This window comes from Cyrtonyx montezumae, unplaced genomic scaffold (assembly GCF_038088225.1).
Source record: "Cyrtonyx montezumae isolate F1298 unplaced genomic scaffold, pur_monq_1.0 scaffold_22, whole genome shotgun sequence".
NCBI classification, from domain to species: Eukaryota; Metazoa; Chordata; class Aves; order Galliformes; family Odontophoridae; genus Cyrtonyx; species Cyrtonyx montezumae.
In genome coordinates, this window is record NW_027071959.1 from 2,290,044 (window position 1) to 2,312,431 (window position 22,388).

A 22,388-nucleotide genomic window follows, 5' to 3' on the forward strand; every position below is an offset into this window, starting at 1 on the left:
GGAGCGGTCCTATAGGGAGAGGAGGTGGGAAGGGGCCACTGCCATCCATGCATCAGTGTTGCCTCGGTGCTCTGAGCTTGTTGGCATGTGTGTGTCATGGAAAGGCATTTTGGTTTGGGGTTGGAGGGGGATGGGGGGGAGGGTGGATAAGTGATTCCAACGTAAGTAAATGTAATAGTCCCAATCCTTATGAATGTCCAAGCCATCCCTGTGGGGGCTTTGTGGTGCGCGGTGTGACGCGGGGGTTATTCATCGCTCTTATCTCAGCAGCTTTCAGGTGCATGATAAATACTCTGCCAAATGTTTACATTGCAATATAGGCTTACCCTTCATGAAGTGCAAAGCGTTGGTGCGTGCGCGGCTGCATTATCACCGCCTGCTCCTAACCAGGATGTGCTTGCAAAAGCTTTAAAGATTGCATTCGGAGAAGGACCGAATAAACTCATTGCCAGGGAAAAGCAGAGGGATTCACTCCTTCCCTGCTGCTTGCTGCTGGTCAGCACTGCAGATGGGGACAAAAGCGGGCAAGGCCACGTGTGCTGGCTGCTGCCATGTGTGGGCAGCACCGTGCCCTCCTGCAGCACCTGCACCGCCCTGAGGGGCTGCGGAGGGACGGAGGAGCAGCAAGGTGCTGGGAGCAGGATGCGGCCCCGACCCTGCTGCAGTCCCACGGGTGGGCATCCCACGGCGGGCAACTGGAGGGGCTCATCCTGCCACGGTCCGGCGGGACGGCCTCATTGCGTGTTTCTGGTGAACTTCCCTTCCTTGGTGGCTATCTCCCGCTGAAGATGTTTGATCAGAGATGGAGGCGATAGCCCCTCGCCACGCTCCTCCCTCCCTGCCCGGCATTGTTCGGTGGAAGGGAGCAGGAAGGGAAGCTCTGAAGGCTCGGCGGGGATTTTTCCCGGCCCCCCCCGCCCCGCCTGGCCGCCGTCCCGCGCTCGGTCCCCGAGTGATGTCAGCGGCCTGCCGGCAGGTCTGGATGTTCTGCCAGCATTCCTGCGTTTATGATCATCCGCAGATGTGCATCCAAGAACACACTGTACCCACAGCAGAAATTAATGCAGGCTTGACTGCCGGCCAACCCGCACACACAGGAGAGAGGAAGAAAGAAAACAAAAACTGTTTAATGCTGTTTATAAATTATACACTGGCTGATGAAAAATACATTTCTCTCTCCCCCCCCCCCCCCTCACCTCCCCCCACCCCCCCAATCCTTTCTGCCTCGGGAGTCTGAGCTGAGACCAGAAGAATATGGTTTGCTTTTTAGCTCCTGTTTTGGCTCCGTTCCTAGACCCGGCTGCTGATTCAGAGCCAGCTTATTTTTTCCCCCTTACCTGATGAAATATATTTATTTTTCACCCGTCACCGCTTCTCCTCTCTCCCCGCTTTTTGGCTGCTCTTTGTTATTTAAGGTGTTCCGCGCCGCATTATGCGGAGCGCGATGCCAGGACCCATTACACCATAGTGCTCTCTGTAGCAAATAAATCTTACGCACATCTGTCTACATTAATACCGCGAAATATATGTGATCATCGCGGCGCAGCCCGTCGCCTTCCAGGTTCCTGGTCGTGCATGCTAGATGGGAAAGTTATGGAAGTTCAATACAGGGCACTGTGCTGGAGCCACCAGGGTGGTGGGGGGGGGGGGGGTTGGGGCTGGGACCTCTCCCCATGGCTGGGAGCCATCCCCTGCCCCATCGCCGCGCCTGCCCGGCCCTCCCCGCGCCGCACACAATCCATTTACATGGCTTTTGTGTTTTTTAATACTGCTAATGTTTATCATTTGCCCAACAGGCTTGACAGATTTTGTTTCCTGTAGAGCATCGCGGCTTTAAAGCCCCCTTGTTGCTAAGTAGCAGCCTCCCTGTACTGTAATGGGCTGATTTCGTATTCCGTTCAGCACTGTATCTTATTTTTGTATGCAAGACAAAGTGTTTTGATGGAGGACGATTGCAGAAGTGTCTGGAGGCTGTTTGGAGTTTTATGGGCTGTATAGTACACTGTGTGCTTTCTGAACAGAACACAGGCTGTTGAATTTTGGATTGGATTTGTCATTTTTTCCCCTCTGAGAGGAGGCTGTCAGATAGAACATTACTTTAAGGGTGGAGGAAAAGTGGAAATTATGTAATAACCTTTTTTATTGTTGCTAAGCTGAAATTATTATTATTATTATTTTAAACCTGATAGTATCCCCTTCTCCCCCTTACTTCTCCCCTTGTCCCCAAGCAGCACTCCAGTTAGCATAGCTGGCTGATGAAGTTGAGATGGTGATGCTGGTGGATGCTCTCCCCACCTTTGGTGCATCCCTCCCGGCCCCTTGTTGTTGGGTGGTGTGCAAGGGAGGTGCTGCCTTCCCATGTCAGGTGATGTGGCACAGCAGTGGGCAAAGTCCCCAGCGAGGGACAGCCTTCACCCCGTCCCCGTGCCCAGCGTGGTGCAACCACTGCTGCCTGGCCAAGCCAACAGCTTGGGTGCCAAAATGAGCAACCCCAGAGCCCACATGGTTTGTCCCCTGCTGGCAGGCTTCCCCTTGAACATCACTCATGCCCCGCTCTTTGGGGTGGAGACCCATAGTTCTGCAGCTTGAAGGCAGCCGTGGGGGAAGGGTTGCACTGTGCATCCCATTAGAGCACCACTTGGGCACATTTGGTTGCTCTTTGCTGACAAGCTGGAAAGAGCAGATAGGAAATACTTGGGTTTACACCTTTCTTCTGTGCTTCCTGGGGCTGCTGTCTGCCATTTCCCCGTTAAGGCAGCACTACAAAGTACCCTGATAGCACTGAGGGTGAGCTGATCCTTTGGGGCCGAGGTTCACGCTCAGTTCAGAAGCCTTTAGCTTTTATAAAACCCACACTTTCCATGTTTTGTTTTGTTTCTTTTTTGATATTATTTTTATATTTAATTATTGCATTTTTACGACAGTTTAGAGAGGAGGATGAAAAGAAAACCCTTTTCATGTCTCTCTCTAAATCCAAGCCTGGTTTGCAGCTTGATATTTTCAGGCTCTTCTTAGGTGTCTTTTATGCTTTTAGTGGAAAGTACTGGAGATTTTCCTAACTGTCTCTTCCACTTGGGTGAAATAGGGGAGAAGGGAAATAATAATAATAATAATAATAATAACAATAATAATAATAATAAAAAGCAGCTTTATGTGAGCAAAAGAAGAAAACAAGAGAATGGGGTAGAGAACAGGCTAAATTTAAAATTGTAATTGGCTGACTTCCACAGGCTTGCGGGTGTTTTAATGACTCATAATAACTTCATTTAAAACCAGCTGAGCAGAAAATAGATTGGAGAGGAGCCTCAGGCCATTATGGATTTGTTTTTTTTTTTGACAAGCTCTGTTTTCGGCAGCCAGGAAGGCACTCACAGAGGGCTCGGCTGTTTTCTCTCTCTTAGAGTTGGTGGTCTGCCCAAGAGAGATTGTATAGAAACCAGGGCTCGGATTTTTTCTTTCTTTCTTTCTTTCTTTCTCTTTTTTTTTTTTACTGATTAAAAATAGATGCCTTGAGGTATTATTTTAGCATCACTGTGGTTTGTTTTTTTTTTCTCTTTTTTTTTACTTTGCACTTTTGATGTGGTAAATGGAACATAAATAAAATTGTTTTTGAAATTACTGAATTAATTAGGGTAGTAAAGCGACGACAGTGCATAAATTTACTTGGCACTTCTTTTTAATCCATATTTTTCCCTCTCTCCACCTTCTTGCCGATTACAGCATTTTAATAATATATAATCCCAAATTTTTATTAATCCCTTGTGCTTGAGGGAGGGGACTGAAGTCAGTGTGGTATCACGCTCGCAGGGCCGTCACTTTGGAGCACACGTTGCAGTTAGGCAGGGTCTGGGCATTCTGTTGGCATGTAGCCCTGCCTCAGGACCCTCCTCAGGACGCAGCACAGGCAAAAAACTGCTTTTTCTACCTCAAAATAGCAGCCCGTTTGCGTCTGTGTGGGTTGAGAGCCCCTTTGTGCCCATCTTTTGGCTGTGTCATGCATTTCGAGTGAGGCTGTCGCAAGGCTGGGCAGAAGGATGAGGCCATGAGCAGATGTCCCACGATGGCCCTGGTCCTGCTGGCTGCTCCCTGCTATGGTTGGGGCCCTGGGCAGCCTGATCTGGTGGGTGGCAGCCAGCCAAGGGCTGGGGTTGGAACGGGATGGTCTTTGAGGTCCCTTCCCACTGTCTGTGGCTCCGTGCTCTGTAAGGTCCCTTCCAACCCAACCCATTCTACAGTTCTACGGTTCCATGGTCTTTAAGTTCCCTTCCAACCCATCTTATGATTCTGTGATTCTTTTTCCTTCTGTCTTTTTGAGGCACATGAGTTACCATTTATATTTTTAAGTACCTCTTCCCCTTATTGCCTCAGCCTCCTTTCAGCTTTCTCGTGGACACCGGCCCCATAAAAGTTTATCACAGTCAGGGACAGTTAAATGGGCACAGGAAAACAGTGGTTTAGTAAATTGTAAAATTAGTTGGGAAGGTTAACGAGGCATGGCTCATCTGCTGGAGGAGAGCAGGTTTGTGGAGGTAGCAGAGCATCTTGCGAAGGTGTCCCCACTGCCACCTCTGTGACCCTCACAAGGTCTGTCTATCCCTATCTGTTCGTTTTTATCCTAACTCTGGAAAGACCACCGCTGCACTTTTTGTAATGCAACACTGCAATTACGGTGCAGGAGGGGGAAATCAAAGCTTTGGAGCAGCCCAGCAGCTTCAGACCTGCTGCCTGTGCTGCAATTATGGGCTTGGGAACACCAAAGGCAGGCGGACGAGTGTCATTTTTAACCAGTTAGAACATTTTACTACTTCCTAACATCACAAGCGTTAAACCTAGAGAGCCTACTCCTTGTCCTCAATAAAGTAATTAAGCTGAATGGGCGTTGGGAAGTATTATTAGGGCTGATAGGGACTAAAAATAGGAAAGCTCTGTTTTCAGATCCAGAGAGCCCTTTCCTTACAGGTCAGAGCCATCCCAAGGCACTCCTGTGCCAGGATGAGCTGTTGAGACGCGGGATGCTTTGCAGGAGATGCAGTCCAGCACTACAGCTCATAATTTGCTGTAGTCCATGGGAAAAGTTGATCAGTTGTCCCCACGTTTCACAGAGTAGATGCCTGTGGGAGTCTGAAAGGAAACTGTTCTTTCTTTTAAATGAGTTAAAATTGATGTCGGTGGCTCCAGGTGCCCTTGGCACAGTGGTGGGGGTGCCCTCCACCTTCTCACAGTGGCTTGGCGTGGCCAAGGAGGTGATGCTTGGTCCTAGTGCTAGGGCAGCTGTGCAGCCTGGGAATTCGGGGGGAAAAAGGTGTGGAAATGGGGTCGAATGGCAGCACTGCATGAGTGGCATCTGCAGCTGCCCAGTAAGTAGTCAGTGGTGGCAGAACCCTGAGCTGGGAGCCCCAGGCTCCACATCCATCCCACTCGGGACCAATGCTCGAGCTTGCCGTTTGTGGGATCTAATTTCCAAGAAGCCGAGCACATCGCTCACGCCGTGTCATTAAAGCAAGCATCATTCATCCCCATGTCACGGCACGAGCAGCCTTAGCCCCGCAGGGAGGAAAAAAAAACCTGTCCAGCAAGGAAGAAAAGGGCCAAAAAGCACAAAAAGCGCATGCTGACCCCATCCCGCTGCGTGCCGGGCACTGAGCGAGCCGCTCCTCGCCGTGTTTTTGCCAACCTGCTGCCGTGAGGACCTTTATTAGGCAGCAGCTATAAATTTGCTCGTACAGATATAAATGTTCGGTGGAGGCTTGTGTGCCAATTACAAGGCATGCTCCAAAACACAGCCGATACTTGGCAGCACGTTAAGTCCCATCCCCTTGGGAAGATCATCTGAAGATATCTATGTACTGTAGGCAACACAAGCCGCTCGCTAAAAATACCCTCCCAAAAACTTCTGTTTACATTTTAATGGGCTAATGGTTTCTATGGGTGTTATTTAAAAGAAGAAAAATGGAATAAATAAATAAATAAAAATAAAACAGTAGGGGGGGGGGAGGGGGAGAAAAAGCCAACACCAACAAAAAAAAAAACAAAAAAAAAAAGCCCTGACACAGCCTCCCAATGTACTGCTTTCAAATATGTCATGCTCCCTCTAATAAACATCTAACTGTTTTTTTCTAAGCCCTGTTATAATAAGCTCAGATGTTGGATGACATTTTTCCTGGTGACTCACATAGTAAAATTAACCTTGAACTATTTACATATTCAATCGCCGTACTCTCTCCTCCCCCCTTCTCCTCTGAGCGTGTGTACATTACAGGAATTCTGGCTCCGGATCAGTTTTTGTTTTGTTGATTAAAAAAAAATAAAAATTCCCTGCCTGGAGTACACATCTACTTGAGTGAAAGAACACACAGTCCTGGCCTTTGGAAATTGGCAGGCAGCGTGCTGTTCCCTGACTGATAAGAGGTACTGTAAATAAAACTGTACAGCATAGCCTGTTGTAAAATGCCCCGTGTCTGTACTCATTGTTCTGACAGCTTATGCTTTTTTTGGGTATGCTGTTTTGGTACACTCTGTACTTCCTTATGTAACCCGGCATGCATATCTCATCAGAACATTCACCCTGTTTATTTTAAAATCTCAAGGAATTTTGCTGTCCCCCTGCCCTCCTCCCCCTTCCCCCCCTCCACCCCGCTCAGCTGCTGGCGGGTGCCTCGTGCTTTGCTTTTCTCTGGGCTGTGCAGTGGTCTCTGTGCCTCCTCGTCTCCCCCCACCTGCACCCCGTGCTTGTGCCCACCTTCCCCTCTGCATGGGACAGCACTGTGCTGGAGCTGAGGACCGTGTCAGAGCTGGGGACCGTGTCAGAGCTGGGGACCGTGTCAGAGCTGGGGGTTGCAGCTCTGTGCTGTCCCCCCCTACGTCCCTGCTGCAGTGGTGGTGATGCTGGGGGGGTCCCGGCCCCACGCAGTTTGCCCCCTTGATGTGGGGCCAACTTGTTGCTGCATCAGGTTGATGTAACCTCGTGGATTACGCTTCACAGCAGTGGGTCTCGGAGAGCTCGAAGTGGTGATGGAGAGGCATTGCCTTGGCAACTGCCTGCTGTACATCAGCTGCGCTGGAGGCTGATGGGGAGGGGGCAGGCGGCGCTGCCCTATTGATCAGGGTCCCATGGGTGCCTGGGAAGGCTGCCCCAGTGCTGCACTCCCAGTGCCTGTCCCTGCTGCCAGGCAGGGAGCTGCCCCTCTGCACCTCACCACATTGCTCCTGTGCGTGGTTTGGCTCGGCGGGATGGCTTGTGTGCTTCCAAGTGCCCATCATTTACCAGTGGGTGGATGCAGTGTCGTCCCCACGTGGACAATGCCCCATGCCCCCCGTGTCATTCAGCCCTGGGTGTCACATGCAGCATGTGCTTCTGGGGAGAAATGAAATTACAGGGGGAAAAAAAAACAACAAACCCAACAGAGAAACCATGGCAGGGCCCCGCTGGCCTTTTGGGTCACTGATCTGGGAACAAAACATCCCAAGCAGGCTCCGGCATGATGGCTCCTGAGCAGCAGTGACCTCTCTAATTATGCTGGTAATAGAGCCCAGCTCGTTATTAAAGTCGTCCTTGGGCAAAGGGAGGGGGCAGCTGGCACTGGGCTGTGTCCCCACGTCCCTATGTCCCCCAGCACAGGGGAGCGGGGCTGCGGCCGCGCCGTGATGTCACCGAAATGCACCTTCCTATTTATTTCTTTGCAAGCAGCCATGTGGTTTATGCACACTTGAGTTGTTTTGAATGCAAACTTGACATCATAGGGAAGGCAGCAGAGAACAACATATGCACAGTAAACAGGCAGACTGTCTTATTGATTAACAGATGAGACCTCTATTATCGATCAAAGCTTGGCGAGAAAATTTATCACTTTTAATTTCACTGCTGCCAAATATTTCTGCCTGTGAGCCAGCCGTTACTAAGACAATTTAAAGGCAAAGGAATTCTCCTGGTAATGGATTTGGTGGTACCTCCGTCTCTCCTTTTGTTTCCTTGCCCCGTGTGTCCCAGGGTTGGTTCCTGAGTGTGGATGCGGGCATGGGGAGCAGCTCTGTGCCCCTGTCTGAGCTGCCCCTCCACGCTCCACCCCACGCGTGGGTCCCTGCAGCTCTGCTTCACGATCTCACGGCCGCGTTCACAGCTTTGTCCTGGCAGCGTATGCACTGGAGATAGTGTGCATTGTTCACAGCTTTGTCCTGGCAGCGTATGCACTGGAGATAGTGTGCATTGTTAATCTGGTTTTATCTGGAAGTGACTTATCTGCTGTTAGACATCCTGTTTTTTTTCCTTGTTCTCACCAGCACCTCTGACCCGCCGCACGCGGCTCATGTTGATAGTGATTTTCTCAGAATTCCCCCAAACACCACATCTCTCTCACAGCCAAAGGGGTATCTGTGCTTCTCACTGAATGGTGTTGTTTCTGCCGTGTCGCTTATCAGATGGTTCTGCCTTCGCTTCCCTCCCATCCTCTGATACGGGTAACGACGCTACAATAGGAAGGGGCAGGAAACCAATTAAAGTTAGATCAGCTGCCACTCTAATGAAACTCATTGATGTTTAGTGATTTTTTGAAAACAAATATTTAATTTCTTCTTGGCAAGCAACTCCTTACAGTGAAAGACCAGTGCAGCGTCGATAGTATCTGTGCATGGTGCTGTAATTTGGAACTCGTGGAGCAATGGGACAGAGGAGGGTGGCTGCTTTTTGCTGCTCTTTGTGGGCTATAAAATAGCACGTCCCTCTATCGAACAGATTCTGTTTTAAGAAGTGAATGGCCTTAAAAACACACGTGCTCCTAGAGGAGTCCTCTTCGTATCGCCTTCACTCTGCCCGCGTGTGTTGGAATGGATAAATCCTCCCATCAGGCACAGGTTAGGAGCTTTGATGTAGGAGCTTTGATTTTGGATGCCTGTTGTTGAGTTGCTCCATCCAAGCCCTGTCCCCGTGCATGGCTTCAGTGCTGGGGGTGCCCAGCTGTGCCCACCCCATCCCCTCCACAGTACTCTTTGCCACAATGATTTCCAACCTCTCTTTCTGCTGTAGCTCTTCGCTGTGCGTGCTCTCTGAATAATGCTCCTTCTCCTCTTTGTCTTTCCAGCGGGTGCCAAAGCATTTGTCTGTGATCAGTGCGGTGCGCAGTTCTCAAAAGAAGATGCCCTGGAGACACACAGGCAGACACATACTGGTATGTTGACTTTTCTTTTTTTTTTTTTGCTTAACTCCTTCTCCAAACAAACAGTGCAGAAGGAAGCACTGTGTGTGCTGCCTCCGCCCCAGGCAGACACTCTTTCTAGGGGAGCCCTCTCCCAGCTCTGTTACCTCTCCCCATTGAGCCCTTATGTCCGATGGAGGGATCCTGTGTTCCACTGCCCTGCTTCATCTTGCCCCATTCTGTCCCTAAGCAGTGACCCTTGCAGCCATTTCCTTCAGGGATGCTCAGAGTCAGGCTGTCCTGGGGAGTGCATTGCTGTGCTCCAGGTGAGGTTGTGGTGCTGGTTTCAGCCCAGTGGGGTTGGTTTGTTTGTTGGGGAATGGCACTTTCTCTAAGCTCCTCATTATCAAACACCACTTAGAACGAAGTCAGGTATTCAGGCTTCCCTTGCAAGTTCTTCCCAAACCCCAACATTAACCCTCGGCAGTTCTGCCTTCTGACCTCCCCAAGTCCATTTTCAATCTTGAAATTAATCCTATGAAGGTAAGTTGGCCTGGTTTTTGTTGACCCCTTGGAAATACTTTTCTATTTGCATTAAAATTTGGGACTCTCAAAAGGGAAATGTCCCCAGTGGAGTTCCTGGTGGGTACTGGTGGAAGGAGCAGCACAGCCTGTCCCTGTGGCTCAGCTCAGAGTGTCTTTGTGCTGCTGGATGGCCACCCTTGCTCTGTACACCAGAGGACTGGCCACAGTGCAAACTCGCCCATTTCCAGAGGATATTGGCTTTAAGAGGTGCTGGGAGCATGGAACCAGCCCTGCTCTTGCCCCGTCCCCAGAAGCAGAGATATGGAAGTATGGAAGTGTTGCTGTTGGCAGCAGTTGCTAACGGGGTTGCAGGTTCCTTCCACACACTTGGTTTGTTGCTCTCCTGATGCTGGGAACACTGCTCTAAAGTTCAGGTGTAACACTCATCAAACTTTTACTGAGTTTGACCAGTGCGATGGCACTTGGCCACCATTTCAGATTTTAAGAGAAGCTTTCGAAGAGATAAATAACGTTGTCAAGATTGTTTTGATGGTCAGGAGCCTGAGAGTGATGCATTATAAATCATCCGAGAATCCCAGCCTACACTGATGGTTCTCTTCCTGCTTTCAAGCATCTCTACAAATAATTGCACTGTATCTGGGGCTCTGTGCGGGTTTTGCCTTGCAGCCATGAGGTCTGTGTGTCTCTTCTTGCGGGATGCTGAGATGCTCAGTGGGAGGAGAGCAGGTCCTGGAGGGCCCTGGGGTCCCTTTCTTGGCACAGAGCTGTGCAGAAGCAGAGCCCCACCTGCTATCCCAACATCACATAGCATTCAGGCAGATAAAGAGCCATCAGTGCACCGTGATTCCCTCCTGCAAATCATTGTGTGATAAACAAGGCAGCTTGCACTGCAGCACTGTCTTAGCTTTCATGGTTTGTAAGAGTGAGATAGCTCGAGCTCTTCTTCCAGCACAGCACAGACACGAGGCAGTGATTCACAGAAGCACTGTTGCTTTTATAGCTTAAGCACTTAAGTATGCATGTAGGAAACCATCATGCAGCAAATACAGCCTAATACGACTGCTCCCAGTGCGAGGAAAACCTTGCTCCTTTCCAAAGAGCTATCAACAGTTGGCTTTTGCCACGTTTCTGTTATTGTGCTTTCTAGCTCTTTGGGTTGGATGCAGCTGGCCGTGGGTGAGCACGAGGAGCTCCTTCTGCCTGATACCAGGTGACAGATACACACTGTAAACGCTGCCCTTCCAACCCACAGTAGGTTTGCTATGGGGCATGGAGGAGTTTGCAGCAGGCAGTCCCAAGTGGAGTCTTTCAGCAACTCCTGAAATCAAAACTGCAGAGAGGAGCCCGCTCCCCTCTGTGCTATATTAAGAGCAGTTTAAATTAGAGCAAGCTAGCCTTTCAGTGCTGAAAAAACTGATAAATGCCACTAATGGCTGTGTTTATACTCAAAGGTTGAAATCCGATGTGTGGACGCTATGTTGGCATGCAAAACATGACTGGTTATATGCCAGAGGTTTTAATGACCGATCAGTAATATAAATTGCTGCGTCACTGAGCAGGAATAGGCTCAGCATGTCATTTGATCTGGAAACTTTGCTGGCCAAGCAGCAGGTAATAAATTTTAAAGTGATTGCCCTCTGTATTCAAAGTCATGCTACTTGAGGCTGAACTTTACAAACCGTAATCTTTTTAGCAACTGTATATGCTGTAGGTTAGGGAGGGGAGAAGAGCGGACGGGAGCTGGCTTTGGTGCGTGCCCCATGCTGGGCTGGTGAGGCACGGTCTGGACCATGGGTTTGCTGGTGGCCAAATGTGGTGTCACTATCCAAGGGTACCACCAAACATCACACTCCCAGGGCTCCGCAACCCCTACAGGCAATGGCCTGGTCCAAACCCATCCGGAAAACCACGCAGAGCAGCATGGAGATGGGCTGTCACTGGTGACCTTGACAATTCAGCATGAGTCGGCGTTGGTCTGATGGGAAACTTCGGGGCCAGACCGCTGTGGGCTGTGTGCGTGCCAAGGCTCAAAGGGTGACATGAAAACTTAGCCCGGCGGAACATGGCGACCCAGGTTAAACAGGTTTATCATCACCTCCACGAGCTGTAAACACACACATCTCAGTTACACATCAGAAATGGGCTCCATGGCCAGAGGAGCCCACACTCTCTGAAATTAATAGCTTCCTGTTGTTGGGCGGCACTCAAATAGCGCTGCCTGTGGCATGAGAAACATTCCTCCAATACAGTGCTATAATTAGCTCGCTTTCTAAATAATGACATCTCCCAGAAAAGGTTTTGGAGCGTCGTCCTCTCGTCCTTGGCCAACTCAGTGGAAGAAGTTCACACTTTGTCAGAATATGAAAAAAAACCTGCCCTTTTTTGGTTGATGTTGGGGTGGACGGCTTCAGGGGTGGCTCAGATGTTTCTCAGGGAGAGGTTCAAAAAATAAGCTTCGTAGAGGACTGGTTTGGCACAAATGTACCAAACAGACCTGGTTTGTTCTAAAATGCAGCTTTTATTGGAGGGTGCAGCTCCAGTTTGCAAAAAGCCAACTGACCATCATTGGTTTTCTGGGTCCTCTGAAGCTCGGGATGTTTTCTGAAATGGATGAGTAAGGACTCTTGGTTTCTTCTCCACGTGGGGAGATGTTTCTTAGGTGAACAGCTCAGGTGTAGGAACCCCATTTTTCTCACGTTTTTCCATTGTCCTCAGTGCCCTTTCCCAAATGCAATGCAAAATATTAACCCAGGAGGAGTCGGACTCGGTAATCCTTATGGGACCCTTCCAACTCGGGATATTCTGTGATTCCAATTTGGTGTAAATTTACTGCCTGGTTACTGCTGTAAAACAGTCTCTGTCCCTTATGGTGAAAAAATTAAGCCCTTCTTTCAGCTGCAGCGTAAATCATATTCAAAGACAGAGTCACTTCTGCTTGTAAACATAGGGATGGTCCTATGTTTACCCCTGCGGCCCGGCCGGCTCTGGGCTGAGAGGTTCTTTCTGGGTGTTCACTTTCTTTGGCCTCCATCCTACAGCAATAGGAAAAGCAGCAACTGTTCTGGCTCATCTTCATAGCAGCGTAAGCCCAGCGCCATGCCGGAGGGAGAGTGTGGAAAATTACTTACTGCGCTCTTCAAATGTAGAGGAAAAAGTAAATGTATTCAGGAGGAAACCAACTAGCACCAAGCAATGCATGCATCCACGGGGCTCGGGTAGCTCGTCGCTGGTGTTGGCACTAGTGGAGTTGGGGCTCAGCTGGTGTGCCAGGGACTTTCAGAAATATCAGAGGTGATTTGTATAGTGTTTCCTAAAAGCAGGAGGCTTCATCCCATCCCTCCTCCTCCTCTCTGCTGCTTTCCCAGAGCGCTGGAGCCGTCGCTCTCTTCTCACACCCACAGCAGACGCTTCAAACACGAACAGCAGAAAGGAGTTAATAAAACCAATGTGTAACTGAAAATTGAAAAGCTATAAATCTCCCTTCTTTTTTTTTTTTTCCTGGGATGTTGGTAGCATTTTGATTTAATAGTTGGACAAACACAAGGGTCTATTTTATTCAGAGTTTACAGGCCTCAGGGCTGTTATTCCTCCAAATTTAATAGCATTGAAATTGCAGGGTTTGCGATAATTTGCCTATCACTTTCTGCTCTCCCATTGATGTTTATTGTCAGCGGGATGGAATCTCAATCCGATTCACTTAGATAACATGTCTGTTAAACATTTAGATAATTGTGCCATCATTAACTTGTCACATTATTTTAGAGATTCAAAACAGTAACGTGGTAAGTGGAGGTACAAAGAGAAAAAAAACCCTGAGTGCGAGAGTGGAGTATGGGGCGAGGAGGAGCTGGAGGGGCCGGCACTGCCCCAGGATGCTCCCAGCAGAGGGATGCTCCTGTCCCAGGGAACTGGGAGGAGACAGAGATGGTGGGGGGGCTCGGTGCAGCCCCCAGGCCCACCAGCAGCTCCGCTCCTCTCCCCAGCCCAACGTGTGCAGCATCTCCCATCGTGCTTGCAGCTTTCTATTACTGTTTCACGGTACTCTGGAGGGTTTTAACAGAGCTGCTTGATTGGGCTTATGGGGGAAATACCATCAGATAGCATTTTTCTCCATAGATAGAGATAACGTACGGTAGTATTAAGTATGTTTACACATAATTATCCCTCCTGTACTCAGCTGTGTGAACCCAAGTGGAAGAGAGCAGAGGATGCAGCAGGCATGGGTGAGGGTGCAGGTGGGTGACTGACCCCAGTGAGCTCCGTGCTCTGGGGATGCTGCAGCACCACAGACATCAGCAGGAGAGCGTTGGGGAGCTCCTGTTGGGCTGTGTGGGGTCCGTGCAGGAGAGGGGCTGCATCACCAGCCCCCACCCCATGTCCTCTGTGCCCAGCCAGAGCCGTTCAGATCGGGGCTGTCCCATTTCTTTATTTCATTGCTGGTGTTGCATTAGCTACTAGCAAACAAACAGACTTAAAATCATGCTGCAGGCTTTGGTGTACGATGCCTGGCTGAGCGAAGCTTTGGCATACCTGCCCTATAAGAGCTCCAATTTCAGATGCAAGTACAGGCAAGGGAACGATCAGTGCTTTGTTTTTTCATCAGGAAGAGAAAACTTCCGTGAACACTGGAGTCTGCTGAGCATTGTGCTGCTTCCTTCCTTCAGCATGGGGTGCTGAGGATGGGACGTGGTGCTGCAATGGGGTGAGCGGGCTGTGAGGAAAGGGAATGTGGGCAGGAGCCATTGGGAATGGGGACAGGAGCCTTTGGAAATGTGGGTAGAAGCTTTTGGGAATACAGACAGGAGCCTTGGGGAATGTAAGTAGGAGCCTTTGGGAACATGGACAGGAGTCTTTAGGAACGTGCACAGGAGCTTCTGGGAACATGGACAGGGGCCTGTGTGAGAGCCAAGCTGTTAGGAAGAGAGGAAAGGTGTTACTCATCATCATAATTGAGCTCTCTGACCACATGTAGATCTTCACAGGTGGAAAACCATCCTCACTGCCCAGGAGGTGATGTCTTCCAGCCTGCTGCTAGAGGCTGAGCCCCAGCTGTGATCCCAATAACAAGTGAGACAAGATTGGGTGGAGGAGAGGCCGAGCAGTGAAGTTGGAGAGTGCACAAATTGTGGATTTTTCCACAGTGTAACCAAGTTTTGCTCTGCAGCTCCATGTGTGCCAGCAAAGAATGTTTCAGGCACCGCTGCCAAGTCTTGAGATATTTTGGCAGCTCTTGGAGTGCTTCACGGACCTGGAGTCCTATGAACACATCCGAAAGGATCGCAGAGAGAAAAACTGTAAATATGCAAGAAAACATCGGCTCCAAAGGTGTTGTTGCATTTCACAGCTGGAATATTTCTTTCAGAGCTTGGAGCACTCAGGTATGGCAGTGCTGAGGAGACTTTGTGCATGGGGCTGGGCTGGGGGCACATGGGCTTTGGTCCAGGTGTGAGCATCACACAGCCCCATCTAAGGAACAGATGGGAGCAGAGATGGGGGTGCTCGTTTCTGGAGGTGAACTGCAAACCCTGAGCTTGCCAAATTAATCCCTCAAAACGCTGCCTTCCTTGCCCAGGTTTTAGCTGCCACGTGTGGAGGGTGTGAAGATGCTCCTGGCATCCAACGTGCCCAGGAGATGAAACGAGAGTGATTGCAGGCTGGGAAACCATCTTCTGTCGTGGGGTTTGCTGTTTCAGTAATCCAGGCAGCTGTGGAAGTACAGTGGAGGTGTTCAAGGAACGTGCAGATGTGGAACTGAGGGACGTGGTTGGTGGGGATGGGTCGACAGTTGGAATTGGTGAACTTAGTGGTCTTTTTCAATCTTAATGATTCTGCGATCCTACAGCTTAAGGAGGAGGGGAAGATAAATGCATAGCTGTGTCTGGGTGGATGTTTTTGCCCTCTGTGCCACTCTGTCTTTTCCCTTCAGCATCTGTTTCCACTCTTCCATCAATATCCACATCAAAAGCTCACAGTGATGTCTTCTGATGAGTTGATTGGATCGAGTGGACATTCAGGCTCTGAAATGTTGGTAACCAAACCGAAAGCTGAGTTTGGGGCTGCGTGCTCGTGTTTGGACTGGGTTTAGGTGTTCTAGCAAAAGGGAAAGGCTTGCAGTGCTTCAGTGCAGGTTGGGGATACCAACCATGCTCAATCCTGGGTGTTTCTTGGGGGAGGGATGTGTTAGCTCAAATGTTTGAGTGGGGCAGAATGGGATGGAAAAGGTGACCCAAGAGAGGACAAAAACACGGTTTGAAATAGGATGGTAGCACCCAAAATGCAAACTCCCCAGTTTCGTAAATAAAAAATAGCAGCTTTGTTTCAGAACACTTTCCAAACTAAAAATGGCAGCTGCGAGAGCGTAAAGAGGCAAAGCATCTGTCTTAATCAGATCATGATGGGCTGATATCTTATTAACCCCGAGCTGCTTTTGGCAAGCAACCATGGCCCTGGAGCAGAGGCACTGCCCTGGGGCTGGGAGCTGCCACCAGCCTGAGCTCCTCTTTAACACAGCAGAAAGTTGTGTCCCTTTTCAAAAGCTGCAGCCTCAGAGGGTCCCCCCTTTACCTTTCTGCACCTTCCCCTGGTGTGCATTTGTCCCCTTTCTGCTTTCTGCTGAGCGATGCAGGGCTGCGAGAGCCCTTCCCAAGTTTGTTTGCAAAAGGGACTGAACACTGTGCAAACAGAGGGCAGGGTGAGCACCAGCATTCAGCTGAAGGCTTTTTCCTGTGCTTCCCTGCTGCTGGCCCAGGAGCTCTGTGTGTGGAAGCTGATGCCTTCCAAGGAACAGGGGTGTCTTTGCAAACGTTCACTCGACAAAAACTACAACTGTGACAGAGAAACGTCCATTGGAAGGCCTTCTTCATTTAGGAGCGTAATTCACAGTGACAGTTTTAACAAACAGGCAGCTCTTACAGATAAGCATGGGGTGATCACTCCTTCCATGGGGTCTGGTGGCAGCAGAACAGCCCCAGAGGCCCACGGCTGTGAGCACGGAGCTGCCACTGGGCTGCCATGTACCCGAAGGAGTGTCCCCATCACCCACAGCCCGACAGAGGTGCTGGAGAACAGTGTGTCCTCAGCTCACCTCCCCAGGGTCCTGCTGCAACCCGAGCTGTGGGGTTTGCAGCCCAAACGCTTTGCTGTGTGTCTTGGCTCCCTCCTTGCAATGCCATTCCTGACATTCTCACCATGCAAACAGGTCCCACGTCTCCTGGAGCTGCCCTGGCCAGCAAAGCATTCGATAAAAGAGAGATGTGTATTATGTTGAATGCAACAAAGCCAAAAGTTCTCCGTGTGCTGGAGGTTGCCTGTGTCTCCTCTTCCTTGCAGAGCTCCGGAGCTGATGTTTGCTAGCACAGAAAGAAACAGAAAAGTTTGTTTCTTGCTGTTGCCTTGGGGCAGTGCTCAGCAGCAGCAGTGGGTCGGATGCTGCTGTTTGGAAGGGACGTTCCCTGCTGGATGTTGATAGGAGCTTGCTTTGGAGTTGTGATATCTTGTGTCAGCTGAGCGTATCAGTGCGTGGAGCTGGGGAGGTTCAGTGTAACCCTCTGACCCTGCTCACCAAGAGCCATTTCCAGGGCTCAGCATAGTGAGTTTTCATCTGGATGGACCCTTTTGAGGAGGCAGAGGAGTTACAACACCCTGAAATACCCCAGATCTCTCCAAAAGCCCCTTTAGATTTTTAATTGGTGCCACACACCGATGTTTATAATGGGAACTGAGTGAAATTGGGCGCAGACATCGCTGTGTCGGTCCTCACACCCTGCAACAGCCTCTGCTGACAGAGCAGTCAGGGTTAAAGGAAAGAGACCTTTGTGCAGAGCACCACGCGCTCCCTGAAAGCCGCCTTGTGCGTTTTTAGCTTTGGGAAGGACATCAAAAGGCATTTGGAAAAAAGTAGTGGTTGGTTTGGGACGCAGCTCCTCTAATCCAAATATATCTCGGCGGCACCACGTGACGGTGGCAGGCTGCTGTTACCTGACTTGAACTTGGGATCCTCGTGGTGCTCCAGCTCCATGCAGCACTGGCGGCCTCCTGTCCTTGTCATGCTTCTCCATCCCCATCTCACCTGGAGTCTGGTGGTGCTGAATGCATCCAGCCCTATTTGGGGCAAGGCATCTATCAGCTGCATTCAACGTTTTGATTCACAGTTCCCTGCTTGCAGGCTGTGGGTGCTGGGAGCTCTCACTGGAGGGGTGATGCAGGGCTGGTGCGTTACCCCGTGCTCCTGCAGCATCTCTGGGTGCTGTGGGTTTGCTCCATGCATCAGGGACCCAACTCCCAGCCCGGACCTGTGGCGGTGGCAATGTGGAGCTGCACGGATCCGCAGCACAGAGCCTCTTTGTCTGACAGTAATGTTCTGTGACAGTGCTTGAAATCTGAGTCTGAGCACACATTCCTGAAACCGGGAATCGCGCTGCCTTTCAAACCCGCTTCTTTTCTTAACCTTTAAATTAAACGAAAACAAAAATTCCCTGCCCTTCCGAGAGAATTTATAGTCAGGAGATCAGATCGGGCAGGAACGAGAGCGGCGTTGCTGCGATCGGACGCGTTTGCCTAAAATCAACAAATAAAAAAGGTAGTGGACCTATGCTCTCGTCTTTAAAATGAGCGCCCAATGGTCTACGTTTAATTTTCCTGTGCAAATACTATTTAAACTGCAATGAGAAAAGCCCTCTTGCTAAGCTACAGAAAAATCTTTCTTGTCCTTTAATTCTAGATGAAGGGGATTAGTGTGAACATATTTAACCTCTGACCCTCAAACAAAAGCATTATCAAATTTAGTTGCCAAGTGGTTCCCCATTTAACTGAACCAGTTCAGTATCTCAGCAATTTTTTTTCCCTCTTTTCCTTTAAAGCTTTAAAAATCTATTGTTGCCCTCAGAACATTCAGAGGGTTCACACTGCTCTGTTCGGGCTGGAGATGGTCGTCAGAGTGCTGATAAGGGAAAACAACTCTGTACAGTTGGTGTCGAACTCATGAAGGGTTTAAAACACAAAAACACATTTAAAAAAACCCCAAATGAAACCGCCCCAAACAAACAGTGCTTGTGGTGGCCTCTCTAGGTGAGGCCATTTACACCTACATCTTCCTGCACCCGCCCTGCTGCTGGTGATGCCCTGGCCCTGCACTAAGGTTTGTTCACCACAGCTTCGGTGCCTGTGCTGCACTCTCCCAGAGCAGGAAACAAAAGAGCACTCTCTGCTCTCTTAATCTCAGTTTCCCCATACGTGCAGCTAGGGCACCCACAGCCTGCAGTGTGCTGCTGTGTGCCTCGAGGTGTGTTCTGCACTGCCTCCTTTTGGGGTGACCATTTTGCACCACCTCCAATCCGTGCAGGGTGGAGCATTTTGCATTGCCTCCATATGGGTTGAGCATGTTGTGTCTCCTCCGGTTAGGGTGAGCTTTTTGCATCTCCATATGGCATGAGGGTTTTGTGTTGCCTCCATACTGGTTGAGCGTTTTGCATCCTCTCCATTTGGAGTGAGCACTCTGCATCACCTCCATATGGGGTATTTTACATTGCCCTCCATATTGGCTAAGCATTTTGCATTGCCTCCATATGGGTTGAGCATTTTGCATCCCCTCTGTTTGGAGTGAGTATTTTGCACTGCCTCCATACAGGATGAGCGTTGTGCATCCCATCCATTTGAGGTGAACGTTTTTCATCCCCTGCACACAGGGTGAGGCTGCAGCACTCGTGAGTGCTGGTGCTGCCGGATGTGCCGGCGAGGAGCACTGCGGGGCTGCATCAGATAGTGATGAAATGTGTAAAACTAGGTGGTCAGGGTCTCCCAGCCTGAGGAAAATATTCCAGCTCCGCGGAGGAATGCAGAGAGGGGCCTCCCTTAAAAAGCTGGTGTCCATTTACAGTGCATCTCTCATAAACTCGGCCACTGGGGTAAGGGCAGGGGGACCAGCCCTCCTGGTATGTGATTGATTATCTGGTATTTATGCCATTGAGGACTTTTCAGCAGTTTAGGGTCAAAGGGTCATCTCATGTGTCTTGCTGCAAATCCGCTTCCTTTTGTACAGTGAGGGCTGGGTGAGCAGACACACAAAAACAGCTTTTTCTTTTCCTTGGGAAAAAGGGGAGGGGGGCGGGCTGGTGTCAATGAATTTTTTTTTTCAGTCTTTTCTGAATAGTGTCCTTTTTAATTCTAAAGAACTTTTAATTAAAAGTAGCAGGAAAGTTCATCTTGACAAGGTTTAACTTACCTTAACAGTTACTTTTGTGTCCCAGGATTCATGTCCTCCCCACTTAAAAAATATATATAAAAACAAAAAATGGAGGAGGTGTTTCTTTCCATTCCCATTTCACATCTTTGAGCGTTCACTGAGAGGTCTTTTTCATTTTTACTTGGGTTTTTTTTCTTTATTAAATAACAGAGCCCTGGGAGTAATAAGCGGACGTTAGGAAACGTTGCTTTGTGTCTCTCAGCAGCCCTCTGTACAGCGTCCTAAGGACAATTTTATTTGCTGGTTTGGCAGCCAGGGCTGCCCCGTGTTTCCTCGCTGCCCCTCGGTGACAGCCCGGACAAATGCAGCTTGTCCCATGGAAATGTATGAAGGATGCTCTGTGCTGCTGGGTGGGATGGGAATCCTGTGTTGGTTCGGAGGTGTCACTGAGTTAGGACACATTTCCAGCAGAAATGAGGGAAAAAAAGAGACAAGATTGTGGAAATACAACTTCCAGCTGGAAGATGCTTGAGGTAGAGATTCTCCAGCCAGAAAGACATCAGGGGCCAACATTTAACTGGTGGGGATTTCATCTCCTCCTTGAGGCTCTTTGTGTAAGGATGGAGACCTCCAAGTGGTTTTGAACAAATTAATTGAACCATCATTCAGCAAGCAATGGGAAAATGTGTTTTCGGCAGTGAATCAAGTTATTTTTTCAGCTGGTTCCATTTGAAATTCCTTTTGGGAAAGAGAAATGCAGGCAGCTTTAGCTGTGGTGATGAGTAAGCAGCAAGATGACAGCTTCCCCGGCGATGTGGTGGCAGAAAACACCACAGCAATGCTCCTTCAGTGGGGAAATGCCCGCTCTGAGTGCGATGCTGAGAGCAGGCGGGTGTGTCTTGATCAAGTGAAGTTTCTTTCCTTGGAAAATAGGGGCCAGGAATTGAGCAGACCAAGCCAGGGCAAAGTTTCCCTGGGCTTTGGCTACGGCTGTACTTGCCATCTTTCGCACCTGGTTTAAGGCTGAAATATCTTTGCTGTCTCTTGCCTGGGTCTAAATGTAGACCCGTTTGTCTCACTGAGCTTTCCCCATTCAGCTGCTGGGCCAGATGGGACTCTACAGCAGCATTTATTTCTCTAGTCAACATGCAAAGAGGTCTTTTGTAACTGCCTCAGCCCCGAATTTGCATTGTTTAGCAGCAGAAGGAAACATCACCATCTCGTGCCCTTCCGTCCAGTCTCTGTGGAGCAGATTATATTCCTGTTATTACAGTTCCTTTGGTGACTGTAAGCTAATGGGCCCCGCAGTGCCTCATGAGTGCGTTCAGTGCTGAACAGTGGAGGTTGACTCCTTTGATGCACTCAGTTTTGGCCACCTGAATGGCATTGATGTAGACTTGATGAAAAGGGTCTGGGCACCGAGGCTTTGCAAGGACAAGGAGGCAGTGCTGAGGGCTCAGCATTGGTAAATGTCTTCAAATCACTGTTTGACCTCAGACATGGAGTTACGCTTGAACGCGCAGAGCGCTGTTGGTGTGAAATCTCCCCAGTGCACTCCCAGCCCCATGCAGCAGTAGGAACTGGGAAATCTCAGCATCTTTAACTGTGCAGTAAAATGTAATTGGCCCATAACGAAGCCGTTCTTATTTTCATGTCAAGACACAAGCTTTGTGCAATCCTGGATTTCCTCAGGAGGAAAACCTGTCTCGGCGGTGCCGGTGCGCCCGGTGTACGCAGTGCTCAGTGGGGTGTACCCCCCTATGGGCTTTGTGTCATAATTTGGGGAGTGTGGTGTGCCATAGTCCTCATCTGGAATGAGTGCCCCCTCCCAGATACTCGCACTGCAATGAGCTCCTTCTTTGGGTACGAACCCGCTCACTTCTGAGCAATTTTTCACCTCGAGTCCAGCTGCCGCCGTGATTGACATAAAGCCATTCTATAAATAAAGTCTTTCTCTCGTCTCATAAAGACTTTGTGGTTTAGTTTGCTTTCAAGGTCAAGATCAGACCTTTCTAAATAAACACATATCAAAGGATCATTAGCAAAGCAGCACTGTTAAATTGAGATATTAACTTCTGTCAACTGTGTGTTTCTTTTTTGTTCTGTAACTCATGACTGCAGTAGGTTTTTATTATTTTGGCCCTAGGCAGTAGCATCTGGCTTCTGTAGAGACTGTAAAAATTAAAAAGCAACACAAATCATTGCGAGAGAAAAGCAGTAAATTCAATGATAAGAATTTAAAATTAAAATGTTTCAGTGCTTTTATATTCTGCAAAACATGAAACGAATGAGTTCTGTGCCTGTTGCAATAAAGCTACCGCCGCTAATAGTCACTTGGTGTTGGTTTTGGTTTGTTTGTTTGTTTTTTTTCTCCCGTGTAATAATTCCTGGTAGAGAGATCGCAGAGAAGCATAATAAAGAGGTAAACCAAGGGGGAGGATGAAGGGCAGCAGGGGAGGGAGAGGTGCTGGTGTAGACCTTCCCAATGGGGAATGAAGGGCTCAGAAATGGGGGTCCTGATGTCCTGAGGTGCC

At 49.3% G+C, this 22,388-nt stretch overlaps 1 protein-coding gene across 2 annotated transcripts in view; it reads left to right on the forward strand.

Annotated features, from left to right (window-relative positions):
- The window catches only part of ZBTB16 (zinc finger and BTB domain containing 16), a 70,670-nt gene that overhangs the window by 36,915 nt on the left and 11,367 nt on the right, over nt 1-22,388 (forward strand). For both annotated transcript variants that reach the window (XM_065738443.1, XM_065738442.1), the window contains exon 4: nt 9,075-9,161. In XM_065738443.1, the coding sequence (XP_065594515.1) occupies nt 9,075-9,161 (87 nt within the window). The remainder of the gene's footprint in view (nt 1-9,074; nt 9,162-22,388) is intronic.